Source organism: Strongylocentrotus purpuratus, unplaced genomic scaffold (genome assembly GCF_000002235.5).
Source record: "Strongylocentrotus purpuratus isolate Spur 01 unplaced genomic scaffold, Spur_5.0 spur5_scaffold_4, whole genome shotgun sequence".
Taxonomy (NCBI): Eukaryota; Metazoa; Echinodermata; class Echinoidea; order Camarodonta; family Strongylocentrotidae; genus Strongylocentrotus; species Strongylocentrotus purpuratus.
In genome coordinates, this window is record NW_022145610.1 from 29,947,507 (window position 1) to 29,968,192 (window position 20,686).

The 20,686-nt window shown below is 35.6% G+C and overlaps 1 protein-coding gene across 8 annotated transcripts in view; it reads right to left on the bottom strand.

The window, feature by feature from the left end:
• Window positions 1-483: 483 nt before the first annotated feature.
• LOC584718 (FK506-binding protein 15) overlaps window positions 484-20,686 on the bottom strand; it is a 66,807-nt gene continuing 46,604 nt past the window's right edge. For 6 of the 8 annotated variants that reach the window (XM_030997893.1, XM_030997894.1, XM_030997890.1 and 3 more), the window contains 15 exons: window positions 20,279-20,381; window positions 18,464-18,635; window positions 17,756-17,892; window positions 16,767-16,850; window positions 15,901-15,972; window positions 15,063-15,215; window positions 14,619-14,708; window positions 13,997-14,134; window positions 13,197-13,304; window positions 7,426-7,555; window positions 6,118-6,717; window positions 5,238-5,437; window positions 4,369-4,598; window positions 3,234-3,363; window positions 484-2,652 (listed from right to left, as the gene is read on the bottom strand). In XM_030997893.1, the coding sequence (XP_030853753.1) occupies window positions 2,581-2,652; window positions 3,234-3,363; window positions 4,369-4,598; window positions 5,238-5,437; window positions 6,118-6,717; window positions 7,426-7,555; window positions 13,197-13,304; window positions 13,997-14,134; window positions 14,619-14,708; window positions 15,063-15,215; window positions 15,901-15,972; window positions 16,767-16,850; window positions 17,756-17,892; window positions 18,464-18,635; window positions 20,279-20,381 (2,419 nt within the window). In that variant the 3' untranslated portion in view covers window positions 484-2,580. Of the gene's footprint in view, window positions 2,653-3,233; window positions 3,364-4,368; window positions 4,599-5,237; window positions 5,438-6,117; window positions 6,718-7,425; window positions 7,556-13,196; window positions 13,305-13,996; window positions 14,135-14,618; window positions 14,709-15,062; window positions 15,216-15,900; window positions 15,973-16,766; window positions 16,851-17,755; window positions 17,893-18,463; window positions 18,636-20,278; window positions 20,382-20,686 lie in introns of those variants that run through there. The other 2 variants (XM_030997895.1, XM_030997896.1) reach the window with 2 other exon arrangements.

The following is a 20,686-nucleotide window of genomic DNA, read 5'->3' on the forward strand; positions in this document are numbered from 1 at the left end:
TCAATAACATTTAGATTTTCCTTTTTCTTCCTTAAAATTAAATTAAATTAAATGTTTGCCATAATTATTGATTATTATAATTATAGTAATTATAATTATATATTATTATATTACAGTAAAAATTGTAAGCTCACATAAGTCAAATGTTATAAGTATACCCGATCCAACGCTCCTACACACATATACACACCCTGGTTATATAATTACGTTATCTATAAAATAGAACATCATCATCTTTATCATCAAATTTAGCATGGCATGTATCTATGTCGAGGTCGTTTTCGTCATTTCATCATCATTATCATTTTAATCTTGAGCATCATCATCATTAACATCATCATCTCCATCATCATCTCCAATATCACCATCCATCATCATTCTGACCCCCCCCCCCCCCTCATCAATCACAATGGATTCTTGCTAACAGCTTCATAAGTACATACATGCACTCGGCTAAACAGATAAAGAAAATACTCCATGAACTTGTGATCATTTAGTTTCTTTAATAAATCTCTGTTAAAGTAAATTTCTGACATATTTAAATGATATAATACACATAATGACAGCATGTATATTTTCCGCAAATTTCTTCATTTAAAGAAGGTTATTCATTCATACCACTTCAGTTACATATATCATTTTAAGACATAACTTCTATTCATATCTCAATTTAAGTAGGCGACAGAAGTTGCACAAAACTTGACGTATGCAAATTTATTTCTCATATAAGGCACATACATCCTAACTTAAAATTTCAATGCTCTTATTAATTTTCTGTTCTTTTCTATAAAACACTTGTTAAGAGATGTAATCAAAGGGTAAACACATATCTAGCAAATTCATTCCCTATTAAATGTCTACAAGATCTTCACAACATCAGTTGGAATTAATTCATTTTAGTTTAAAAAAGAAGCTGTGAAGTATTTAAACATACAATTACATTAAGGTGATATTAATACGCAACAAATAAAAGTACACCAACACCCACTCTCTCTCTCTCCCTCTCTTTTCAAAACATTTTTTTTTGTCATTGCTTCACAAAGTTCATATATAAATATTAATGCTATTGTTGTTTCATGTTCAAATATTACAACTTTTTGTAAAAATAAATTGAAACTAACATGTATTGTACTTCTTTCTCATAATGCAATTTTTCAGTATAATGTTTTTTTTTTAAATAGGAATGTTCAGCTTCAAGCTCTAGATTATAAATGTATCACAAAAGCTCCAATCTCTAATCACTTTTAGCTCAATAAGGGAATGAAAACAGTAATTCTCAAATATGATATATATTTTTGTCCTTCCTTGTAGATAACCATTAGATATGAAATGTTCATACTACTGAAATTCACAAACTCATAAATTCATAAATTCTGTAAGAAACAGTATTGGATTACATGTACATGTACATGTAGGTTTCTGCAAGGATTCATTTAACATGAAGTTACAACGGTTGTTAAAGAATATTGGATATATTGAGATAGAAGTATGAAACAGAATTCAATCAATGACAAATATTTAGTTGTGAAAATAAATTTATCAAATATATAAATTATACTGCTGGTATCATGATATTTCTTTCATGAATATCACAAGAAGGAGAAAATATGAAAATGAACTTGTCTCAGTGTAATAGCACAACTTAATGCAAACAAACATAAAAGAGACACAAGTAATATGAGCATTTCGATTATGAAAATTAATTTCACTTTATAAATGTATAAGTTGTCCATTAAATTTGATTGGGCAATATATATTTACATGTATGTCAAAAAAGCAGGCATTATATATGATTTTTTTATAATTCCTTTTTTATAGTTCCTTTTTTATAGTTCCTTTGTTATAGTTCCTTTGTTATAATTCCTTTGTTATAATTCTTGGAACAAACACCATTACATACATCAAACATGCAAATAAAAAAAGAAGCAATTGTTAAACCACAGATTTGTGAGTAATATTCCTATTAGTATTAAGAAAAAGGTGGTGACTTTTTAATTTGAAAAACTTCTTAATGGAAATCTGGCCTAACAACAAAATATTGACACAACTAAGACATCGTGGACTCACAGTAAAAAAAAAAACATTTTTCAGAAAAAAACAAATGACAAAAGAGAATTAGAAGAAATTCACAAATAATTTTTCCACAATCCATCCGGCTCTATATCCACTTCATATAAAAAAAAGAGTACCAAAAAATGTTTAGTACTGATTTTCAAATGACTAGAAGTTGATGTTTTAAAAAATCCCAACTTTCACAAATTTTAAGCACAAGTACTGCAATGTTACAACAAAATATTATGAGTGCCTTTGTCAACTACTTATGTCAGAAACCATACATGAACCAGAATTTACTGTAAACTTTATTTTTTATTTTTCACTCAATGATGGTTATGAAAAGATTAAGGACATTAGCACTTCACAAAATAGAAACTTTTAATCCTCCTTACGCATAAACTTTAAAACACATAACAATCACAACCATGATATAGAATTACAGTACAGCTCTATTAGGGATACTTGCCCATTCACTACTATTGCAAAATACTGAAGAGATTAATGGATTAGGATTAAGCTGCGAGATCAGCTAATCCAATCCAGGTCATCATCATCGTCATCTCCAAAGAGGGGCGGGGGTGGTCCAGGTTTGAAAGGCTGTATGGACAAAATAAAGAAAACAAAAAACATTGTGGTAAAATCTGGCAAAAGAAACTTACCCAAAATGACCCACTTCTAAGACCTGGGGAGTGTTTCAAAAAAACTAAGATCAATTTCAATTTGAACTTAACTATGGCAGGCCATTCATGTCGCTGGTTGCACTCACAATTATGATCTTTAGATAACATTTTTTCCTTCAATATCAAAAAATTCAAATTCTGTAGATTTGTGACCATGATTTGTACGTCCCTTGAGAGACCAATGCCAGTAAATGGTGAGAGAAAACAGTGGCATGAACGGCCTGCCATAGTTATGTCCAACTTAAAGTTGATCTTAGTCTTTGTGAAACACTTCCCAGGTATAGAATTTAAGACCCTATCCGATGAAAAAACTTTATTTCAATGGAAAGCTGAACAAACGGAGAATACAAATAGTAAGAAATAAACAATATATTCCCTATTGCACAAAAGCTAGTTAAAACCTCGTTTTGCAGACTCCTCCAAAGTTCGCCCCTTTTCTTAACATCCCATCCTACATACAATATTTACACAAACTTATTGTCCATTGAAGATACTTACATCATCGTCTTCGGCTGGTTTCACTGTGGTCTTTGCTGGAGTGGGCTTCTTCTTGGCAGCTTTCTTGGTGGACGAGATAGGGATGGAGAACAGACCGTCGTCATCGTCATCATCACCGAAGATCCCACTACTGCAAATGATGCAGGACAAAAAAATGTTAATGTAGTTTGTGAATTTATATGGTCTCATTTCACATGAGCTTTAATACATCTACAATAATGTATCTTCAATTGAATTCAAACAACACGTTTCTCACCTGTATGTGGAACGGCATATCTCTCTTATATTCACTGGTAATGTTTGAATTTTAAATGAATTCCACTTTCTCAACGATACATGAATTCATATGGCCCTATATCATGAGGGCTAACATCTACATGAATGTTTTGCAGCAATATGCAGAAGTGTGTATCTCTCTTATATTCACAGGTAATGTTTAAATTTTGAAATGAAATTTACTTTCTCAAACGATAAGGAAATCGTCATCTCTGATGCCAAAGTAAAGCTTTCAAGCATTCAAGAATAACTTACGACAAGGCATATCATTTCTAACTCTTGGTAAAAAAAGAAGTCTTTTTGGTCTTGTAAGAGCTAACACTGACTTCCCTGGATTCAATAATGTACTATGAAGCACTGAGCCTATTTCATCACCCTGACCCACCCTTAACCTAACCTAAACCAAAATTCTACCCTAAACCCTCTATCTTCGAATGCCAAGAGCAATTGTTGCCAGAGAAAATGACGGGCCACTGCATTATCATGTTATCCCTTACTCACACGATCAAGATTGATGACAGACGAAGCAAAAATTGACAACACCCCAAAATGTACAAATCAGTTCATAGTCAGTTTGGCTGTGTGGTCACTGAGGTCTATATTTTATTGCTGGTGTGTGTCATCATCATTTTCAGGAGGGTCTGTCAAGGACCGGTATCTGTGCTCTTAGCTCCCCCCCCCCCCCCCTCCTCTTTCGTCTGAAACCTCACCTTAACCTCTATAGTAACATTATCCATGACCCTATCCCAACACCAACACAAGACTGACAACAAATTGAACAAAATCTACATGAACCCAAATGACCAAGAATCGATCAGCTACATGTAGAGTCGTTTTGGCCGTTTCACTGGGATATTACCTGATATCTTCTTTCTTGGTCTTTGTCTTCTTACTGGTGTCCTCCTCATCTTCTTGGGGTAGTTCTGGGGGGAGTTCAGGGGGCTCTCTGTCTAGGACGGTGGGTAGAGGACCGGTATCTGCACTCTTCTCTTCCTCCTCTTCTTCCTCCTCCTCTTGATCATCTTCTGGTTCTTCTTCTGCTGGTGGAGGTTCAGGTGGGGCAAATGGATCAGGCTCATCATCATCATCCTAAAAAGATAATGATTAAAAAAGAATGGTTGAGTGAATGATACATGTACATGTATACAGAAGAATTGTTATCTAATACTTGCGATCGGACCTATGCTCCAGCAAGAAGAAAAAAAATGTGTAGGAGATCAAGGTTTTGATTTTATTTCTCATCACTTGTAAAAGCGATATCATTTAAAATACTGGAAAATCCTAAATGTGTTTGAGAGAACAAATGAGACTTAAATATTGGAAGTCAATGGAATTATAATCAAGCTGACCATTTATAACCGAAAATGTGTTTCAAGCTCATAAGCCCTTCAGAGCCGACTTGCTTGGGGAAAATCATCTTTGGCATTTGAAGAGTGAAATTGTGATTTCAAATGCTTTTTAATCTTCCACGGATAAAACGGTTAACCTTCATAAAGCGATAATAATTTCTGTTTTTGGAAGTGAAATAAAAAATTATTTTTCCAAACACATTCTTCATCACTCAATTTCTTGAGCGGACTTTGATGCCCACAAAACTGGATGGGATCGATCAATAAGCATTTTGCTCTATTTGAGACTTTGTCATATTTCCAACTGATTGATGGTTTAAATGCTGAGTGGTCATCCAAAAAAGATAACCGTCTGGACAAAGATATAACTGTCTCTGACCTCTTCCTCTATTTCTTCTTGCTTCTCTTCCGCTCCCACATCGAGATCTGCCGGTAGATCAGGGATGTTGCTGAGGGCCCGTGGCTTTTCTCCTGTATCTAGGTAACCAGCATCCTCCTCTTGGGTTGGTGGGAGCCCAGGGGGTAGCTCAGGGGGTATCTTAGGGGGACCAGATGGCTCCACAATGCTGGGTTTCTCAACTGCAGTTTAAAAATGGGATTGGGAAAAGGGTGAAAATACCAGCATATTGTAGCATAGATTCTCAAGAGTTAACCAATTTTGTTTCATTGTGCCAAAATACACAAAAGAGTTTTTTTGTCATTTTCTGGATATGTTGCAATTCAAAAATTACATGTGCATGTAGGTGCACTCAATAACATGAAGGTTTATAACATTTTCATTTTTCAAAAGTGCATGGCCCATTAATAATCATGTAATCAAATTAACAACTTCTACCACTACATACATGTAGACTAAAACTTTACATTTTAAAAAGGGTATAAAGGCAGAATGATATCTTCTAGGTGGATAACAGGAGTTGGTTTTCAAATTATTATTATTTGATCGCACTTCTCAACAAGAGTTTGCTTCAAACTTTATAAATAGGATTTTTGTCCAACATTTGAACACTAATCTTTATATGCACAATTCTACCACTCAACAAGACACCCCATTGCCACCTGGAACCGGGTGGCCCCTGTATTAAGCCTATGGCAGTGAATGAATTCAGTTGTTTACTGGTTAAGGAATGCTAGATAATAGCATCCATTGTGAAGGGATGAAACAGAAGCCTTAATCCATTGCCTACTGGAACCAGGTGGCTCCTGTATTAAACCTATGTGAATGCGAGAATCCAGTTGTCAACGAGTTAATAGCATACCTTCTTCCTCAGCATCTGAGCCCTCTGCAGACCAGAAGTCATCATCTTCATCTTTCTTAGAATCTTTGAGGCTCTCCTCATCATCCGCATCATCCTCCCCCTGCTCCTCCTCTCTCTCTTCCTCTTGCTCTTCTTCCTCCTCCTCTTCCTGCTGATCATTAGTGTTGTTATCCGCAACCCTTGTACTATCCCTCAATCCTCCATCAGTGTCATCCTCTTCTCTTTGTTCTTCTACCTCCTTCTCTTCATCTTGTACCCGTTCTCCTTGATCCACTACTACTTTGGTTGGTTCTGTGGATATTTCCGCCGGAGCAACATCGGAGGAATCTATTTCATCCTTCTCCTCTTCCCTCTTCTGCTCCTCCTCTTCCTCTTCCTCTTTCACCTCTTCTACCTCAGGCTGTCTGGCTGATTCCACCACTTGTTCATCCTCCCTCTGTACAACTTCCTCAATGACTATTGTTGGTGGTGGTGGAGGGCTTGTGCTCTGTACTGCTGAAGGGGCTGGACTTCCGGAGGGAGGGGCAGACATGGCAGGCACAGCAGTTTCCTTTTTAGCAACAGTCTCCTTCACAGGTGCCTTTACAGGTACTTCTTCCTCTGAAGAACAGATACAAATTAGTAAGCACAAAGAGATGGAGAAAAGATTATTAATGATTGCTCCAAACTTAAACTTTTCACCGATCATCTAGTTGTATTTGTATCTGTGGCTTACTTCACTCTATTAATGTCTTGTTGGTCATACATGTACATGTACACAGATAAAGTTGAAGATATTGATTCAATTTGCAAGTGCAGTACTGGCTAGAGCACGGTAATGGCAGCACAGCTAAAGCCGGGGTAATAATCTCCAAGTTTAGAAGCGCTTCGTGATTGTAATAAGCACTATATAAAAACTGAGTATTATATTATTTCTCTATTTAAAAGTGAATGTGTAAAGTAGCTGTTCTATCAACTTCTTCTACTCCCCCCTCCCCTCTCCCCTACAGTATTAAGTCAATATCAACAAAGCTACATTTGTCTCAAAACCAATAATAAATTACCAGGCTCACACTGCATACATGATATATGCAGGTGTATATTCATATTTAGTTTCAGGTACAGGTAGTTTATGACAAATTTTGACACTAAAATACTCACTAAATTCATTCCAAAGAATATACAGAGGCAAAAGGTACATTATCTTTCCCATATCTTCGTATTAAATTAGTTTTCCACTTCATTATGCAAAGGATTTTCTCTCAAACTCCTGCTCTTGGTGAGATATTGAAGTAACATATGATTTATTTTACTATTAAAGTATCTTACCTTCTTCCTCCTCATCATCCTCCTCTTCTTCCTCCTCCTCTTCCTCTTCTTCTTCACTCTCCTCTTCATCATCACCTTCCTCTTGGTCTCCTTTCTTCGCAGCTTCCTTCATGACCTTTATCATCATCATCTGCAATTCGTAACAAAAATCAAAAATTAATTTTCTCTTTAAATTTGGCAACATTCAACAGACATGCAGAGTAATTCAAATTGTGAAATACAATCTTGACAAATGAACTTCTCTTCATTTCAGGCAATGCCAACATACGTGTATCTCCTTATTAAGAGTAAGTGTTAAAAATAAAAATAACATTCACAAATTATAAAATATCAATGGCCAAACGAATATACATGTACAACCAATAAAAAGCATTCAAAAAGGAACTAAAATAAAAAATAAATTTGTCTTCTTTTTTATAAATAGAACAAGAATACAAAATAACACTTGCTGAGACCTTTCTGAACAAAATATTGATCATTCCTTTGAAAGAAATGACAACACCAATGAAAAAAAAAGAACTATAACAAAAATCATCAAATGGTTATCAATAATTAGTATTCAGATGAAATTTTTTCTTAATCAGGGAATTAGTATTCAGTATTTAAACAATCCATTGGATCTCATGTTTACTGAGGCCTTGCCTGAAATACTGCTGCCTGGCATTTAAGGAAAGTCCATTTCATCCAACCATAAAGCAATTCTGTGCTACATGTACATGTATCCCTTATGTGCTACATGACATGTATCCCTTAAAATACAGGCCATTTTCTCCATTCAGTTCATCAAATAATAAACCCACCATGCTAAATGATATGAACAGTGACTAATGATTCTTTTAAACTGGGCTCAATTTAATTCTTTCTCTCTGATGTAACTCGACTCATATGAATACTTTGATATTGCCTTGTAGTCATGTAGCTATCTTTAGATTTTAAGATTTTTCTCAAAGCTATAATTGTTTTTGGAAATTTGTTGAAAGTAGTTTTCTATTAGTGTAATGTAAAACCCATGTACATTTTACTCACCACTTTTCCCTACAAGAATAATGACACAATGCAAAATGCACTTTCCCTTACTACTCAATACATGCCAAATTTCACTATATTTTAATAGCAAGACGATGCATCAAGACAAAAAATTGCTCAAAATGAACATTTAACAGGAATCTTGGAAAAGGTTAATCACCTTCATAAACTATGAACAACAGCGGTTATTGCTTTCATATTACAAGTACATCATGAAAAATTCAGAATTTTCCCCTCAAAATAGTTGATGACAGTTCTCTTGGTTTGGTGCACACCCCACACTCGTTGTTGCTATCATTACCAAGTCTTTTAATTACCAAATTGGATATGATTTGATTTTGGTGCAAAACATATTTCCTATAGACTCCAGCACAAATTACATGTACATGTATCTTGGGCTTGATATTCAACAAGTTCATATGATGGTTTTATAAGTGCATGATAAAATATGAAAGAGTCTCTATGTCTAGATATCCTCACAAGTCTTCTAATAAACTTTGATCTTTTTGTTACATCAAGTGTAGCCCTGAACATAGACCTGTACATGTACATGAAGATACTATTATTAACCTGTTGACTACTGCATTTTGTTAGCCCCATAGGCTTAGCACTTGAGCTGACCATTTCTAGTAGGTAATGGGTTTATACATGTAATTCTATATGCCCCTTTTTTGATAGAAAAAAAGAAAAAAGAAAAATACATGCAGCATTCATTCATATTGGATAATGTATCCCAAGTTTTTGTAGGTTCAGTATTACTGTAGACATTCCTGTCACATGCATTTCCATCAGGATTCAAGTTGCACATTCATGGCTATAATACCCACTCATTCCATGCAGTTTATACAAAGTAGACGTTTACTGAGGTATTCAAAATGATGGCAGGAAAACACATAAAGGACACAAGCACTCTTAAGAGCTCACTTGCTCTAATGCCCTTATGATTCTCAACATACAATTACATGTAGAAAAAAAAATCAAATAAAAAAGGGCGAGATAACCATGCAGTCGTTCTCCAGTCCATATCATGCATATGCTACTCACATGAATTTTCACCACCATAGCTGTGAAACTTATCCACTAAAAACATTCTTTCAGTGTGTATTCATTTGATTGTGCCAAGGAAAAGATTCTCTTACTTCAACTATACTGTAATTAAATACTAGGGAGGATATTTGTTTGTGTATATGTAAATTACATCATGTTGGTTTACAGCTTAGAGCCCTATCTAAGTGTGTGGGTAGTTGAGCATTAATGCCTTACAATTACACAGGGGCATTTGATATATCGTTACACATGAATATAATAATTAGTGCCCCCCCCCCCCCCCCCCTCTAACTTCTCATCTCCTTGTGAAAGGCAGTAACTTCTGTAAAAGGCTCCACCACCCCTTGTCCCTCATCTCTATCTCTCTCCTTCTCTGTCTCTTTCTTTCTCTCTCTCTCCTTCAAGGTATTAGTATCACTATTTTATCATGATAGCTCCAAAAAGGGTCCCAATATTCCCACTTAAAACTGAGAAACTATTGAAGTGTTACTGTTATGACTTATATATTTCCTGATAAAATTGAGATAGGAACTATGTCATGCCTTATTTAAATATGTGGCACACTTCACAGCAAATTGTTAGAAAGTAGAGAATTGACTTTACTTATCAAATGTATACAAGTTTTATTTTGTCATTCATTAAAAAGATTTCATTGCATAGAACTAATATTGCATGCAAACCAGGCTATAATGATATGTACTTCAATGTAAATATATGTTCATATTTATATATTTATAAACTATTTTATCAATAATTGATACTTTGTAAGTGTGCTATTTTCTCTCACTTACATGTGCATCAGAGTAAGCCTAACATTCTATTGCACAAGCGCTCTTTAAAGTAAATAACCTGTAAATAAACTACCCATTAATGTTTACTACCATACTTGCTATATGACTGTCATGTTTAACATACATGTCCTATATAAAGCATGTAATAATATACTATCGACTCTTTGGTCATTTATATTATAATGTGCACAAAAGTCATTGAATGGTTAGTCTTGTATAATTTCAAAACTCTTTTAATCCATTCATTAATGCACCTAACAGTCTTGTATATGGCAACCAGTCAAAGTATATTGGAAGACTTCATATTTAGTGTTTGTTGGTATAAGTATTCCTTGTTATAGGGTAACCATCCTCATTAAAACATCAGGTATAATGTGGGTTACATGTTGGTTTCAAACAATAATCATAATAATGTGAATAAGATTAGGATTGATACTTTCACAGATAAGGTGTAATTAATGATGTTGTTATTTTCAATACATAGTTAACACCAGAGCTAGAATCAGCCTCTGCGTAGGTAAGCTAAGCTTTCATTCTATCTGTTCCTCTTAGAGTGATATTCATATTCTAACCTTTCATCCTCTGCCTATTATTACATAATAGCAATCAGTTATGCAGTCCATCAAAATGTACTTGTACAATAATCTTTTATTTTTCCTTCTTTACCTTCTCCACTACTCATTCAATACTATGATGATAAAGCTATGAGAATATTTGAAGAGCTTGCTTATTTCATGAAGCCAAGATTTATACAAAGCGAATGGCTGACAATAAAGTACATCTATGCAATGATAACCTACGTCTGCATAAATTTGAAAAAGCAAAATGTCACCTTTCTTGAATTTTCTTTCTTCGAACCACAATTATTTAATTATAGTGATTTTTTCCAAGACATTTAAAATATAAAACTTGGCTATAAGAAAAGGGAAAAAAGTAGACACTGCGAAACAATCAGCCACATGCATGGTACAGTGTATCCTTCATTTGAAATCATATAAGACTTTAAAAAATATACATGTTTTACATACACCCAATAACTATAGGAGAAACTCCCCCTACATCTATATGCATTCATTACTAACAACATACACAGCATACCATAAACACACACACATTGAAGGGAAAGCAACTACAACATATGCTAAACAAGAAATGTACCTGTATTGTATATATCCACAAGCTTTGCAGCAACAATATTATAGTTATTAGTATGAAGGAACACACAGAGACATACTAAAACATGGTGTATAATACAATGGGAGGCGAGTGGAAACAAACACATACTAGAAAAATACTAACTACTATAGATATTTGCAAAACTTGTATACATAAAACATAGGAGTGGTATCGTCTTTAGCACACTGCACATTTATTTATCAATTAAAAACAAAAGATCCATTACATTTTTGTTAATATATTTTCTCGGCTTTTCTTTTGACTTCATGACTTTCACTAACACAGACTTCTCTCCCCTTTAATGCAGCTTGAAATTTGTGTATGTTTTTTTGCAATCGTAATGTATATCCATTTAGTCAATACCGATATATTTGGTGTACTACTCTAGTTTGCGCTACAGTGTACATAGCACTTCCAAAACAACAACAACCTAAGGAAAACATTCCCAAAAGCAGCCAAACAGATCTTGATCTTTGTGAAGATGCATTTTTACTGGGCCAGCAGAAGGGCATTAGCACTGGAATTTCTCGTTTAGATTCCATTGCAAATGCCCCTCTGTAAGGCAAACAACAATATAAGCTGATCATAAACCACTTCTTGTACATGTAATACATCATACATGTATTAAAAGCAGTCAGATCTAATGAATAAAATCCAATGAACATGCAAAGAGCTGGGACTATTACAAACCCAACAAATATGCTATTAGACAGATGAAATGAAAGCCTGTTTTATCCCAGTAAGATACAGTGTACATGTAGAGTTAAGTAACTACCATAGATTACCAGAAATGAAAGAAGACATTCCAATAGTGCATGATGATGATCACGATATGATAAGATTAAATACAAAAAATATGGAACAATATCCACCAGGGAAAAAGGCATTATAGTCTGATTTTAAATCAGGTTTCATATATAATACAATAATCATTATCAAAATAGGTTGGGTTTTTAATTTACAGCTAACTACATGTATCATGGCAGTATCAAACTGCCATGAACCATCATTTTTGCTTTGTGACTCCAGGGCACGCGTACGGCACAAAGTGACATTGATCTTTGACCTTTAACCTTAATCAAGTTTGCTTTACTTCATATTGCACAAATGATTTTAAAGTTAGCAGGAAATACACCTTTTTTCAACTTTGAGTAATAAAATTTGACTTGAGGCACGCAGCATTTTATCGTTTTATAAATTTCGAACATTTTTTGTTTTTTATTCAGTCACACATTTTCCTGAAAACAAATCAAAATTAAAGAAAAGTTATGATTCTGTACACATGCCACATGACTTCAAAAGGATAGATTTTACAAAGTCCCAAATAATTCACTGACAGTCTGACATACTGTATGCCCCTTATGTGGACAAGTTACACAACACACTAGACTCAAGTAGACAAAAAACATATTTCCCACTTAAAATAAATTTGAATGCATGCATGATCACACTTCATTTGCATGTCAGGGTAAATACTTGGGGGAAAATGTTTCATGATTCATTGCACTGGGTCATAAGGTCACACAGGTCAAAAAGTCAGAGTTCAAGACAGATCAAAGAGCTGCTCACTCTTGCAGAGTCCAGGTATACACACAAAAAGCTCATCCCCAACTGTGACTTGATGCAACCCTTCCCTACACCACACTTCAAAGGTCAAAGATCACACTGGGTGATGATAAAGGTCAAAGGTCGTGAGGTTCATTCCTACTTGCCGACCTTTGCCACGCTCACCTTGATGGTATTCATAATGATGTTGAGGACCTCGTTACCCTTGTAGTTCTCGCTGGTGTCGATCTCGCCTCGTAGAGAGTGGTAGACGTTGTTCATTACCTTTTTGACCTATACAGGGGTCAGAAAACAAGGGTCAAAATTGGGTTTTCTATTTTAAATATTCAAGCTCATATAAAGAGGGGCAAAAGGATATGGTCTTGGGATGCAATTGGGTTATAGGTTAGGTTTAGGGTGAGGGTCAGTGTTTGAAACCGGGTTGAATTTAGGAATTCAGTTTGTGTTGGAAGTTGACTGCCGTGGAGCAAGTTTCGCTGACGATGTGTCATACAGTGGTAACTTTAAATTTTATTTCATGGGATGAAAAACACAAGAAACCTATCTCACAAATGATAATAGGTTTAGTAGTAACTAACGAGCAATTGTCAGTGAGCATGTGTCTATACAATCAGTGTAATATAAATGCATTCAATTCCACAAGCTGTACTGCTTATAAAACATATCTCATCAATGTGGGGTCAATATAAAAAACTGACCACAGACAAGCTCATGTGTTCTACCATCTTAAAGCCCTACTGCACTACTTATAGCTACTTGCACCCTCTATATAGCAAACAATGCCTAATCCGTGACCATAGGTCCCCCATGATCCCCTATTTATGTTAACTGTGAGCTGGTTTGATGAGATAACCACCTGTCGGTGACCATGGTGGGGGGTCTAATCCCTCCTGACCAAACTAGTACAGAGGGGCTATAAGTTGAAATGAATCCAATTCCATATGTTTATTGCATTTGAAACCTACCTCATCAACAATGTTTGTTGGTGCTGGTGCGATGGTAGCAGATGATGCGGCCGCTGCAGCTTTCTCCTGGATAAGCTCCTTAATCCTCGTCTCGTATCGCTCCTTCATGCTAACTGCGCTCGAGTGCAAGCTGTCGTACTGACGGGTGGAAGAGAAAGAATCAATGAATTATAAGAAATGATTGATCACTAACCCTTTAAGTGTCAGCTGGTTTTTATCACACTTGTTACAAATTAACTTTCAAAAGGTTTATTTTTACTTCCTATGTTTCATTGTGAAAACTGGACACAAAATGTCTTTCATGGGAATGAATTTACCATAATGTCACCTTTTCTGTCTCGGCAAGAAAAAACACGACTCAAATCAAACAAAAGAAGTACAAACAAAGCTCTCAAACTTGATAAATGAATCTGAAAAGACATAGACACAAGAGTATTTGAAAAAAGGAAAGTGATGTATTACTGATTAATAATATTGCTTGTTTATACGTGCAGGGACTAATACAGGTGCATTTAATGTTTAGCCCAGCTTTTGCTACATGTATCTGACTTCATGTGGCATCATAGAATCATAGATGACATTATTTCAATGCTCTTTACTGATATCTCAAAATTACACTTACTTTCTCTTTCCAGACTTCCATTTCTTGGACTTGCTTCTGGAGGCCTTCCACCTCATCTTTGTTATCGTCATTAGCTCTGACGTTTAGCATCTGCACAGCAAGAGAGAGAGAGAGAAAAAGAAAAACAAATTGTAACCTGGTGTTGTAAAATGATGGTATAGATCCTTAAAAAGATATTTATAGTGGACTTGTGACAATGTATACATGTTTCCTAATCTGTTACTGGTCATTAGAAAAAAATAAAGATCAGTAATTCAAACAATCCGATGCCCAAGTCATTTAAAAAAAAAAAAAAAAAAATTCCAGTCGATAGTATAGATAATATTGACTGCTATGAGAGGCATCGCTGTTTCTATAGGCTCAAGATGACTAGATTTACGGTATTCAACATACTAAAGAGAGGTATATAATGAATTATATACCATCCAGGACATTCCTTCCTACCTTTGTTTCAGTGGCAGCCAGTTTTCTCTTGATTTGTTCCTTCTCATCTCTTGCATCTTCCATCTCTCTCTCGTGCTTCTCTTTGGCTTGGAGAAGGAGTCGATCAGAACGCTCCCTCCATTGGGTCTCTAGCTCCCTCTCCACCTGAGAGACCTTAATCAGATTGACAGATTGAACGGTACAACGTAAAACACGAAAGGTAACCAAGTGTGATCATTTATTGACTTTCAGGGATACATGTACATGTCGAGGGTTCAGTGACATAAAGACGTAACTCCATATTTTGCCAAAATAAGTATTTGATTTTAAAATGTTTAAAAAAATGTGGGATTTCCAGGAAACACAATGACTTAACTCCACCCAACACCCCATTGAAGTCAATGGCTAGTGAAACATAGACTTAACTCCTTAAGGCCCAAGTGCTCAGTGACACATAAACCACATTTTCTCAAATTGGCCAAAAATGGAGTTGCGTCTTTGTGTCACTGACCCCTCAATGTGGTATATCATGATCTCTAAATCGCTTCATCTGTAACCCTTCTTCATTACACTTTTTTCCTTCTAAATTCATCAATTTCTCTTTATTTAAATATTCATTGACCTCTCACTTCTTTCTGAAGGAAATCAATTTTTCTTTCTCGATTGATATGCAAGTGCACTAATTCATCTCCAAGATAGGGAGGGGAAAGACACTTGAGCAGGGAACATCTTCTCCTTAGGATGTACAACTAATTCAATTTATATTTTATAGGGGGGGGGGCAGCACCCGGGCCCCCTGCCTGCCCTTGAATGGAGCTATTTAATCTCTCTTTGGTTCTGTGATTTCGTCTGATCTTACCTGTTCTGCTGTAGCAGCATCCGTAGATGTTTTCTGGTGCCTGATTTTACTCTTCAATTGTAAGATCTCATCCTTAACAATTTTAAAAAAGGCAAAGAAAAAAACATGCATTTAAAATCAACAGCTTTGTGTGTATATGGGGGTCATGTTATTACTCTCAGTTAAAATTTGGGTCTTTCTTATCAACAAGACACAAAAGTTTGATTTCATATTCATCTATTTCAGCAGAAAATTATTTATCCCACATCGCATGTAAAAGGAGTGTCCATTTGTTTACTTCATTTCTTCATTTTTCTTTGCTTCCTTGCAGAAAAAAGGGTCCTATGTCACTGAGTTTTTTTGTTTTTTTTAGAAACAAAATTGAATTCATTTTAAGTGCAAGGCTAAGAAGAAAGTACAAGCCAACAGAAAAAAATTGAAAATTTTCACGACAACTACTTATCACTAGATACCTATTTTCAGCAAGTATCTTCAAAAAAAAAAAACATGTCGAATATAAATCAAAATACCCATGCAAAATAAAAATATGACCCCGAAACAAATGTTTAGTATAAGAACTACAAAGCATTCGCATAACAATTAGAACAAATAATTACAAGTATAGTAAATTTAACAAATATGTGGGAATGAAGATGAAAAAAAATACCAAACTGGCATAAAATTATTAAAATAGGATTATCATAAAAATCAAAATATTGGAGAAATGAGATAACTATTTTATTTGATCAAAGAGCTAACACTACTTTCAAGAATAAATTTATATCTATGCATCATTTCTGATAAAATGATATTCCATTTTATAACAAAACGATGCAACAAAAGATATGTGAATGTTTCTATTTTCTATTCCAGGAGTGTAATCCTACCTCAAATGATCTTTTGATATCATCTATATCCTCTTCCGATTTCTGTTTTTCTGCTGCTGCCTTTCTCTTCCTTTCTAACAGATTCTATTAAAAACAAAAAAAGTTGTTGAAAATCTATCAAAGATATGACAATCCTAAAATATTTACTCCACTTGTGCCACTATTAGTTTTAGAACAATGTCTATAAATAAATTTTCAAGAGCTGAGGTTTCATATTCAATTCTTTATTTTGTTATGACATTGCCCATGATTTGACAGGAGCAAATTCCAGAGGGCAGGTTGTTGTTTATTTTAGAGGATTTAAATATTAGGTTTTTTAGTAAAGACATGCTTACAGCATGGTACGACATTCTTATTCTTTGATGGCACTACCGCCCACTGCAGGGATGAATTTCACAAACATTCAAACATTAGGCAGTTAACACATTCAAGTTAAACAGTGGTCAACTCAACTGTTCATCAAACTAAATTCTATCTAGGAGAGTTTTAAAAGTATGCATTAGTCCTCCTCCCCTTCCCTCCCAATCCTCCTTGTCTTTGCATTTGTATGTAGGATTAACATCGGTTGTCTTACTTAAATGCATACCGACTGTTTCGTCTTGTTAGTCTACCCACAACACCAAGACACATCAGTCCACTGCAATATACAAATTCCCATGCAGAATTTGTGTACACATTCTCATCTATAATGTTAGATTTCCAATGCAAATTGTTTTATATATTCAAAAACAGATTGTTGGATCTAAGATGCAGAGAAAATGGTTAAAAAAAGATAAAAATTTAAAAGCCGACCGTACATGTACATTTCAAGACTTTTGGGTCAGTCGCAAAGGGCAATGCAACATCTTTTTTTAAAGGCCTTATGGAATATCAACGGGTCTAGGAGGGATTTTTTTAGCTGTAACAAAAAAGGTTACAAAAGACTAAGCAAATCATCTTGTCCATGTATGAGTATGAAGGGGTACATGATGTTATCCTGGGGAACCCACCTTCTCGATGGAATCCCTCTCCATCTTCATCTCGGAGAGCTCCTCCTCCATGGTTGTGACCTTGTTCTCCAGCTGCTTCTTGAGCTGCCTCTCATCCTTGAGCGCCTTCAGGACCTCCGTGTACTTGTTGTCGTTGTCTGCGGGGATGGAGGGAACGGAAGGTAGAGGGATGGAGGGATGGTAAGCAGATTGGGAGATGTGATGAGGAGACAGAAGAGGAAGATGGGAAGCCAAAAGGAGCAGGGGAATGAAGAGATGGTGAAAATAGGATGTAGACGGGTAAGACCGAAAACATAGGGAGGGAATAGAAAAGGGAAGGATGTAAGGAAAAGATGGATAAATAAAGAGAGAGAGAGAGAGAGAGATAGGGGGAACAAATTGATTTAGTAAAAGTTGATTCTTTGTTTCCCACATATTTCAATGCCACCATTCAAAGTCAAATGTGTACATGTATATGTGTATGTTCATAATTTATGAAGAAACAGAAGAAAAAAAGGAAATGTAAAAATAAAACATAAGAACACTGACACAGACAAAAAAAGAAGGAAGAAAAAAAGAAGAATAAAAAAAAGAAGAATAAGAAGGAGAAAAAGTAGAACGAGAAGAAAAAGAAGGAAAAGGCAAAGAAAAAGAAAAGGCAAAAGAAAGAAGAAGGTGAAGAAGAAGAAAAGAAGGTAAAGAACAAGAAAAAATGTGAACACAACCAACCTTTGAGTTGTTGCCTGAGTTGATCCAGCTCTCCCAGGTTTTCATGTTTGTTGTTGATGGCGCCGTTCAGTTGTGCTCGGAGCTGGCCCTCTCTCTGTTGGACATTGGACAGCTCCATCTGTAGCGAACTGATCTTTGAGGTCGCATTGGTCAACTCAGAGGTCATCTGAACCTGTTTTCAGCCAATAGGATGCCAGTTATATTTTTACATAAAGTCTTTGAAGAACTGTTATCTGCTAGGAGCCAGAAGGACGTAAGTCACCCAGTCAAACACATGAGACCAACACCAGGGCCCGTTGCATAAAACTTACCATTGATGGTAACTTTACCATCAATGGTAACAGGGTTCAACAGCCAATCAAAATTAAAATCAAGGTTTTCATGGTAGTTACTATTGATGGCAAGGTTACTATCAATGGTAAGTTTTGTTCAACGGGGCCCTGATCAATAACAGAAAAAACAAGAGAATCTCACTACCCCAATTGACCAAAAAAATGAACAGTTATCAGCCAGTTTAGTATTGGTTTAGAGTTGGTTTGGAGTTGGTTTGGTGTTGGTTTGACTGGGGTACTGCCACTCAATACTGATGAATATTCATGAGTGAACACCCTTTTGAATATTCATGAGTGAACATCCTTGTGGCTCTCAGCAGATGTTCCATTCTCCATAGCTGTTTTACATACTAGCATTCTCAAGGTGTCTGCTACAACTACACAGAAAATAAAATGGGTTGGGTGCTTCTACTATTAAAAGAGGGGAATTGTAACATTCCCAAATTATATGGGTTGATCTAAACATTCAAGCTCAAGTGGTAAAATTAGTGGCTTCACTTTTTATAAAGTAGAAACGTGTGCTCAAATATTAAGCTTCAAAGAAAATTTTAAAATGCTACATTTAATAGTCAGCTTTGGACAATGTTGATGTTTAATGCTGTTTCTCGGAAATTAACATTTCTAATCAAAATTCACCATAGCATTGTCATCCTAAATGATGTTTCCTTTTCTCCTTATAGTGGCAATATAAAAGTTTGCAAAACATGTCATTTAAAATAGATTCCCTGCCATGACAAGAGATTTAACTTTGAATGGCAGCTTATAGGTGAGCTATTTCATACAATTTCAAGAGAAGACCAAATGATGTAACAAGAATGTTTTAGCACTTCTTTATCTGGTTCATTTCTTTTGTATTCAATTGCAATTTTGGAAGGGGCAGGGGGTTGGGGGTACGTTCACAACAATTCAAGGGATCATTCCATTCCACTCAAGTCTACAGTATAGCTATTGGACAGAGGTTCTGGAAGGGGCATTATTACCAAAAGCTTCTTGGCTTCAATCGATGTTATCGATCAGTCAAGGAGGTTGGTCTATAAGAGGGACCATACAGGCAAGAGACAGAAATACTCTGAACTACAGTTAATACAGATTGAATCAGAGGACATTTCAATTCAGGATTAATGGAAGTTTTAACATCTTGGAACAGGTTCATTGGTTGCACAGGTGCATCAAGCAAGAGGGGGGGTTACTACGGGGTCAGGTGTCATACGGGGTTGGTGACCAACGGCCAAAGGCCAAAGACATAATCAAGGCCGCTTCTACAAGCTAACTACAGGACTTAGGCACACCAATCAACAAGAAGGACTTGAGGAAGTAGCCATCGGGTGGGAAGGAACAGGTGGGGTCAAGCTCCAAGCAACATCGTCATCATCATCATCCTCATCCTCATCAGAAGCGGGAACTTTCCGGGGGCAGCATGACCAACAGAAAAAACTTAAACGGGTCAAATTACCAATTCTTGGATGTGAGCTGATTTCTTTACCTTCTCCTGTTCCAGTTCCAGGACCCGTTGCTGGGACTGGGTTGCCGTCAGCTTGAACGAGTCGTTGGTCTTCTCCATCAGCGAGTTGCTCTGCTCCACGTACCTGTCAATGGAATCATCACAAAAAGCCATAGGTAACAAACAGAAGCTTTAGCATGTCATCAATGGTACTAATACTGATATAAATAGTAACAATAACATTGGGTTCCATTGTTTATTGCACTTGAGATTATGGAGGGACAGTCGATTATAATCTTCTTATTTCATTCTTTTGACTTACAAATAAAAGGTCAGTTGTTTCAATTGTTTTATTCTTCTTGAAATATCACCTAGATTTGTCTGTACAAAAGGTAAAAGTACATTGTGATTTTATCTCAAATAAAGACTTAAGTATCACAACACCAGGGA